The sequence below is a fragment of the Quercus robur genome, chromosome 5 (genome assembly GCF_932294415.1).
Source record: "Quercus robur chromosome 5, dhQueRobu3.1, whole genome shotgun sequence".
Taxonomy (NCBI): Eukaryota; Viridiplantae; Streptophyta; class Magnoliopsida; order Fagales; family Fagaceae; genus Quercus; species Quercus robur.
In genome coordinates, this window is record NC_065538.1 from 56,570,391 (window position 1) to 56,578,918 (window position 8,528).

General features: G+C 39.8%; 1 protein-coding gene across 1 annotated transcript; it reads right to left on the reverse strand.

The window, feature by feature from the left end:
- Positions 1–4,517: 4,517 nt before the first annotated feature.
- Positions 4,518–8,303, reverse strand: LOC126726404 (probable methyltransferase At1g29790). Its single transcript, XM_050431668.1, has 2 exons — positions 6,994–8,303; positions 4,518–4,841 (listed from the first exon to the last, which is right to left on the reverse strand). Exon 1 carries the CDS (start codon positions 8,137–8,139, stop codon positions 7,009–7,011), a length of 1,131 nt encoding a protein of 376 aa, XP_050287625.1. The 5' UTR covers positions 8,140–8,303; the 3' UTR covers positions 4,518–4,841; positions 6,994–7,008.
- Positions 8,304–8,528: the final 225 nt, after the last annotated feature.

An 8,528-nucleotide genomic window follows, 5' to 3' on the forward strand; every position in this document is an offset into this window, starting at 1 on the left:
AGCATAAGAGAGCTGGGATCCCACAAAAACCTAAGGAAACCTAAATCACTCACGCGTGGGCTTCAGGCAACCCACGAGCTCGGGGGGCTAAATGTTGAGGTCTAAAAAATCACAGCAAAAAATAAGCCCAAGAAAGAATAAGCTAAGCCCAAGAAAGAGTGAGTTAAGCCCAGAAGAAAAAAAAAGACCAAGTCCAAAGGTATTATACTAAAGGCCCTGAGGATCCCGAAGCCCAGAAAAGGAAAAGCAACCAAAAAAGAAAAAAAGAGAGAACATCACAGCAAAGTATAAGGCGCGAGGATCCTCGGGCACCATCAATGAGCGCGAAGAAAGAAGAAGACCAGGACAGATCGATAGAAAGAAAAACGAGAAAAAAACAAAAGGACGCAAGCGACCCTTCATGGCACAGACAGAAAAGGCGTCGGGGAACCAAAACAAGGAAGAAGAATGTTAACAAAACGATTTCAAAAGAGCAGAACAGGATTCCGCCCAAATAGGAAAGAAACGGAGAAGTAAAAGACACCGGAAGTGAGGATGCCGAGAAGGGCATACCTCAGCACACCCCAAAGAGGATGGCCAACCAGAAACTTTCAAAGGAATCAGAACCAAGAGAAGGAAAGAATGAGAGAAAACGGAAAATGGGACTTACCGAGATGATGAGGACAGAACATACTCTGTTCACAAAAGACCAAAACAGGGGAACCAACGGTTCCCCAAGACGCCCAGAAAACTCCACTATAAAAGGAGAGGATGGGTTGTGAAGAAAAGCAGCGAGAAAAAAAGAAAGGAACAATAGAAAGAAGAGATTCACTAGAAAAATCATCAGAAAGTTTAGGCAGAAAGAAAATACTAAAGGGAAAGACAAATACTGCTTCCCGATATCCTGTAAAAGCAACTATGGCACATACTCGGATCCAACAAGAATCAAACTTCGCAAGTTTTGAAGGCTGAAATAGCCATTCAAGGCTGCAATTTTTGAGCTTGATTGGACTTTGTATCACGTCCTAGTAAGCTTGCTGTAATCAAACAGATAATGCTTTAATGAAATATTGTCCCCAGGATCCCCACAGTACTTCTTTTTTTTTATTGTCTTGCTAATCCTGCTTAATCTTTCTTTCTGAACTTACGTTGTTAATTTTGGCACTCCTCGATATCCTCGTTTATTGTCAGGAACATTTCTCTGCATTCGCTTGATTCTTAAACAGCCATTTAGCTGCGGTAAGTCAAGGCCCAGTCCACCAAATCCCCTTTTTCTTTTTTCACTCAGGCTCGGGATCCTTGGGCCTGAGTATCCCGAAAAAGACACTCTCACAAAGACATCTACACAGCCTAGTATCTTGAACATATTTGGGGCACACTGATACGGCGTCAACCTATGGTTGAACAGGTATTCCCTTGTGATCCTGCGCATGGGAAGTGTCATCCCTCCCTCTATGAAAGCAATCATGGGGATAACGACTTCTCCCTCAACTCTATCGGTCAATATTCCTTCAAGAGGACAGTGCCGCAGCCCAACCCTCGGGGGAATGTGGTATTTAGCCCTAAAGGCTTCCATAGCGGCAGGAGTTTTTACTAATTTTTCGAATCTACCCATCTGAACTGAACTGAGGAAATGAAAGTAAAGACTGAAAAGAAAAGTAGAGTCCGAGGAAGGAATTGAAACGGAGAGAAAGGCGAAATGTACAGGTACCTTCACAAAACGCTCAAGGGGACGCCTGGGAATCTCTCTTGGACGAAGCGCTTCACAAGAACGGCTACGGCGGCGTAACGGACGCAAGTGTTCGTATATCTCTGGGATTCGATGGAGTTCTCTGGAGCCTTTTGGGGTTTGAGAAATGCAGATGAAAAAAGAAACTGAACCCCGCTGACGTCTTATATAGTAGGGAGGAGAGAGAAAAGATCATCCCCGCCTGGAAATACGGGAAGAAACGATGGCCGTTCGATCCACGCCAAGCCGTTGGATGAAGGGAACATAACGCCTCCAGAAGTTAATGGCCACGTCTCGTAAATTGTAGCGCGTCAAAAGTAACGGTCCGCAATCGCGCCCCACGATCTCCTTATTTCCCTCCACTCACAAATATCAAAACCCCGCTTTTCTCCTCGGAGTGAGGTTAAAACCGCAGTTTTGAGGGGCTATTGTGGGGGCCGGCCCAAAAATGATGGGCTATTCCAAACTCAGGCCCGTCCGAGGAGCGTACTATCCGAGGAAGAGCCTCGTATGCAGCATTACCCAATCCCAACAGCTCCAAGGAAACCCGTCCGAAAAGTAATTCGTCCTCGGACATCACGAAACCCAGACGAGAAACTCTGCTCAGCCATTTCAGCTCACCTTCCCCAACATATAAAATGAATTAAATTCAAAATATCTCACGGAAGGCTACCACCACATTAATTGCGCCCCAACCACCCTCTTGGCCGCATTAATGAGGAAAAGACTCCTGAACAGTACCGCCTTGGCCTCTGCAACTCACAAAGGGTCTGATGAGGGCGTCTGATGGGACAGGTGCTCGAGTGGATGCTTGGATGACTAACAGGTGTAAGGCTGGGATGAAAAGAAGAAAAATATATAATGTAGTGAAGTCCCTCAAAGAAGGGACGGCAGAATTGTAAGAGGAACAAGAGAAATAAAATCAGACTTGAGGAATCATTCTTTACGTTCTTATTTTCTTTCTGCAAACAGTACACTATATGCATTAGACCTATTAGTTTCACTGAGGCCAAGCTCTTTAACCCATTCTCTACAAGTATTTATTGTGGGGTGTGCTTTGGGCCAAGGCCTGATCAACAGAAGTTGGGCCAGGAAAATCGTGCAACCACATATATATATATATATATATATATATATGTGTGTATTCTATATCAGTCTCAGAAATTATATATTGTGGTGAATGATCACTAGACAAGAAGCAATTTAGATATAATCTCATTCTCATATTTTCTTTTATTGCCTATATATTTCCTCTATTTTACAACAGTTTATGCATCTTCTCTCCTTTTTTAATTACATTTATATATATATAAATATATATATATATATATATATATATATATATATATATTAAAAACAACTTTAAAAGGGTCCAAGGTGGGCTTCAACCCACATTAGTAGGAGGGAGTTAGTCAGGTGGGCTTCAAGGGTATGCTTGGAACCTCTGCTATTATATTTTTATCTACTTCTCTCCCTATTTTTACTTATTAAAAGAAAAGCAATAATGCTAAGACCAAAATTTTGCGGCAATTTGTCCACAAGGTAAGTTGTAAGTGGTGGAGTTATGAACTCACCACTTTTACTTCATCACTTACAAATCACCATATAGGTATATTGTGGCAAATATATATATATATATATATATATATATATTTTTTGTGGATTTAGTTGTGATTCTAGTATTTTTAAAAGAAAGTGTTTGGAAAAAATACATGCCCGTAGGCGAACCCAAAATAAATATAGTTAGTAAAAGAAAAAACAGAAAGTTCTTTGAACTTGGTCCTTGTGTCAGACAAGTGATGCTAGTCCACATCCTGAAAATGGGAGAAACGATTGTCCTTTCACAAGTTATAATTAGAAAAAGGCCCACCAGGTATGTAAAGTCAATACCATTTCAAGTTTTCAACTAACCCTTTGTTTTGTTAGCAGGGATTGGGGAAGAAAAGAAAGGAAGGGAAAGGAAATATAATTGTTACCATATAGCTGGGGCCTGGGAGAGTATGACTTTAATGTCGATTCTTATCCAAAAATCCATGTAGTGCTATTAAGACTAAAATAGAATTTTCATAATCTTATATGGGTAAGTTTGCTTGTGAACCCACCGCTTGTGACATTTCACATTTCAGGATCATGCCTATGTAACTTCAATGTTTTAGAGAGGCACATTTGTTTACTGGTCTCCATTTTCATCTTGGAGGAACAAGGAACACATAATCGAGTACATATGAAGAAAAGGATTTGACAAGTTTCCATTGTTTATCAAATCACATCAATCACAGTGTTTCGCTTTAATATTCTAAAAGGTTGATACAATCAATTAAGGTAAAAGAAAGATACGAGGAGAATGAAATTTCTTTGCTGGCAATGAAGAAGATTATCACTTAAAAAAGGACAAAACTGATTGTGTCCTTTCTTTTCTTTTTTTTGAGATCCATTCCCTTTTAAGCAAAGGCACATCACATAATTAAAATAGCAACATGAGTAAAGTTAGATCATCATCTTGCCATGCATGATTTCCATGGATAGTTTGTAGTTGTATAACCAGACAACTAGGAGTGGTGTGTTAAAAACTTAAAAAAAGCAATAAAGTTGGATCATCCTTCACGTTCCCCTTTCTCTTTGCTTTCATTCTCGCTTTTTAACATGGTATGGAATAAAAAAAAATCCATACTTTTTTTTATCTAAAAAAATAAATCCATATTTTTGGGCTTAGAGCCTTAGACCACCAAATGTCTCTATAAAATAAATGCAACTTTTTTTTGTGAATAAGTGTAATTGCTCTGAAGATTTATCTCTAAACAATTAAACAGAAATAACATAATCTAGCAAGGATTATTAAGAGAAGGTTAAAAAAATATAACAATCAATCAAAACCAATAAAGGGGATCCTCCTCAAGCAAGAAGCAACCCTTCCCCCCTCCCCCAAGACCCTTTGGATCTACAACTAGACTTCAACTTCCCTATGATTTTTTTCATTCTACAAGACTTTACATCATTGATATCATGCTAAATGTATAACCCACCTAAGTGGAAATAAAATATTTTGCTTCATAACTCATTTACGGAGGACTCCATGTCTAGGAGCACGGGGGAATCAAATCCTTTGATGAGGCAATCAGTTTTGCAGCGATACCTGTAAGCCAACCAATAATCAACTCAGATAAATTAATTTGAGACTTAAGACAAGTTCATTGATTTAGATAAATTAATTTGAAGTTTGATGAGGAGAAAAAAAGGTTCGAAACCCGTAATCCATTTTAATAGAAACTGTTAAATGGTAAATCAATCTAACTGGTTGGACTTATAAGTACTAGAGAATGTATACAATATAATTCACAGACGGATCAGATAACCATGATGCATCATGTAATAGTGACCTAAATTACACAATCAAGCAAGAATACAATCTATCTTTAGGTTGTTTAGGTTCATAAGGAACCCAAAAACTCTCGACAATCCAATTCAATTTTTGCACACAAATTTGTCATGAATTTTATTGCATTTGATAGGAATATTTCCTCGTGATAGGGCAAACTTCACTGTTTTTGAAAATTTCTTTGTGAGGAGGAACTTTAGGGGAACTAATCAAGGAACAGAGGAGAAATCGGAGATTAGAAGCCTTCTCATCGGCATACTTCATCAACTCTTCAAAATGAGTCATGAATGTGAACACCCATAGTTTAAACAAAATCATTATTAATCATCTCTTGCTAAATTTATTTTTTTTATTTTTAAAAGAAACTAACAAGAAGAATCAATGAAATCATGAATATTCATTGGTTAGCCTATCAATTCTTGAATTTGATTCAAAATGTTCACTGACTAACAACTAATCACTACTAAGGGTTATCAAACTGAACGCCCATAGAAGACGTGGATTTGATGGGATTATTGAGCTTGATGTATAGCATGTCAACTGGCCTCTTTACCACTGATGAATCGCCAAAAGTCGAAAACCAAGGTTTTTTTCTCAGTAAAACACTAAAACTTATGTCAGTCTCAGGAAGGAAGATTACTTCTTCTTCTTTGTTTAGCAAAAAAAAGATTACTTCTTCTTTCAGAAGAGATATCATGAAAACCAGTAATTAAAACAGAGCCATATCAGGGCTTCGGATGAAAGTTACTGATCTAAGATTCAAGATATTGTTCCTGGATAGGTTACATGGATATCCCTTTTGTAAGTTGGAAAATATAAGCATAAAAAAAGAGGACCATCATGACTAGTGATTTGTGAATTAGGTAAGTACCTAACAATCTGATAATAACAAAGCCAAACTTAAGCAAAGAAGAAAGGACTATTTCAGCTAGGAATTTCAAGCAGTGCTCACAATTGACTTCAGTTTGCATAAAAACTTGAATTAACTTTGTCAATCAAAGAGCTATAATTGCTTGATAGATCAATAATGTGGGCAAAATGTCATTAAATCAATTGAAATTGACAGATATTATCAATGCATACATAATACCACAACCAAACTTTCTTGTATGTGATCAAAAAGAGCACAACAAACAACACACCACAATTGCAAATCAACAAATCCTGTGTCTTCACCAACCAGATTCAGCTTTGGACACAGGATTATGCACAAGGTTTCACCTCAAGTAATACTTTAATCTACACTCTGTACACTCCATTATCTTCTTACCAAAAAAAACAGTGTAGTAGTTTGTGAATTTTAGGTAGGGTATCTTACTCCACAATTACCTAATAATTTGATAACGATGGAGCCAAACTTAAGCAATGAAGACAAGAATATTTCAGCTAGGAATTTCAAGCACTGCTCATAATTGACTTCAGTTTAAGTCTTGAAATTAACTTTGTCAATCAAAGAGCTATAATTGCTTGATAGATCAATGATGTGGGAAAAATGTCCTTAGATCAATTGAAATCGACAGATATTATCAATGCATACATAATACTTAATACCACAACCAAACTCTCTCCTATGTGATCAAAAAGAGCACAACACACCACAATTGCAAATCACCAACCAGATTCAGCTTTGGACACAGGATTATGCACAAGGTTTCATCTCTAAGTAACACTTTAATCTACACTCTGCACCCCCCATTATTTTCTTACCAACAAAAACAAAAAAAAATATAGTCAGTACTATATGCTAATATTATAAATAAATACCCACCAACAAACTTAGTTAATTGTTCAAATCTTAATTATTATATTCAACAGAACACCAAGAAGTTCTAAATGCACATCAAACTCCACCGAGGTAAATAAATTTCCGAATTCAATACTAAAGGTATCAAACACTTGTCTACCTTACCTCAAATATTGAAGCTCATTTGGAACCAGGCTTTTGCAAGAGGGCAGTCAAATAAACCTCCCCATACTTCGAATTGGCCTTACTCCCAGTTGCCCACTTCACTTTCTTGTACCCCAACTTCCCAATCAACGGTCCATAAACCTTATCAAGATCCACACTTTTGCTAAAGAAATGATCCAACCACAAGTACCCTCCACTCCTCAACACTCTATCCACATCATAAAGCAAGAACTCCAGCGCCGTCGCCGGTATCCACCTATTCACGGCGTGTCCACACCGCACCAGATCCAACACCCCGTCGAAAACCGGCAACCTCTGCTGCAACGGCACGTGCAGAGGCACCAGTCCCCTCAATGCCACCGCCTCATTGTAAGGAGCTCCTAAATTCATGGTCGTCGTAATGACAGTCACATTGTGGAGCTTCATCGTCGCGGCAAAAGTCCCGGTCCCGCCTCCGATGTCGAGGCCGAGCCGGAGGGCGGAGTTGGCCGATTTCGCAATCTGGAACAGCTGCGGGATCGGGAGGTCGAGCTCGTTGGCGTAGGAGGTGAATCTCTCGATTTCGCGAGATGGGTCGAAGCCAAGTTTCGGGTTTGAGCGAACGAGGCAGCTGAAGGAGCTACAAGAGTAGTTTTTGTCAGACCAGAGGACGTTTTGGTCGGGAAGAGAAGAAGGGAAAGGGTTATGGGGAAGAGAGGAAGTGGGTTTTGGTGGGGTTTTGGAGAAGCAGCGGCGGCGAGGGAGAGGGTGGCAGCCGCGGAGGATGAGGGACTCGGCGATGGAGTCAGAGTCCGGTGGGCAGAGAGAGTAAGGAGTGTAAGTCATGTACTTGTGGAGGAGGTCAGCGTGGTTGTGGCAAGATGAGGCGATTGGGGAGAGGCGGGAGTGGAGGAGGAGATCTGACGGGGTGGTTGATCTGGTGGCTGTGGTTGTGGCGGCGGTGGCGGTGGGTTGGAGGCGCGTGAGTTGGTTGATGGTGGAGCGTATGGTGTGGAGCTGCTGAATGAGGTGGTCAGGGACAAGAGGTGCAGCGGTTGGGGGCTTCTTTGGGGTCTGAAGTGTGGAGGAAAGGTGGTAGAGAGATAAGATGTTTGTAGCCACCATGGCTAGGAGGAGCAGCAAGTTCAGACTCATGGTGAAACCCATTTCTCCTTTTCCTCACTTCTGCACTTCTACACTGTTGTTTTGTATCTGTCTGTACTTAGATTTTGTTTTTGCTTTTAAATGTTTCACTGTTTGTTGACTTAATTTTAAGTGTGAAAGTGTGTTGAAGTGAAGTAAATGATAAGTTTGAGTTTTTGATTTGATCCAATGTGGTAGATCTTTGGAGTGTTACAGAATTTTTGTGGCCGTTGGATTGGAATGATTGGTGGTAATGGAATCTGGAAAGTAACTATGTTAAGGTGCAAATCTAGAGATTTTGTTGGGATCCAGTGGAGGAAAGTGGGTTGCATGGGTCGGCCATTTAGGGCTCACCAATATTTTACTTCTTTTCCTTTTTCCTCTTTTTTCTTTGGTTCTTTAACGTGAAAATG

Excerpts from the sequence above, each read along its gene's own strand:
- LOC126726404 (XM_050431668.1), bottom strand. The coding sequence starts at position 8,139 with ATGGGTTTCACCATGAGTCTGAACTTGCTGCTCCTCCTAGCCATGGTG.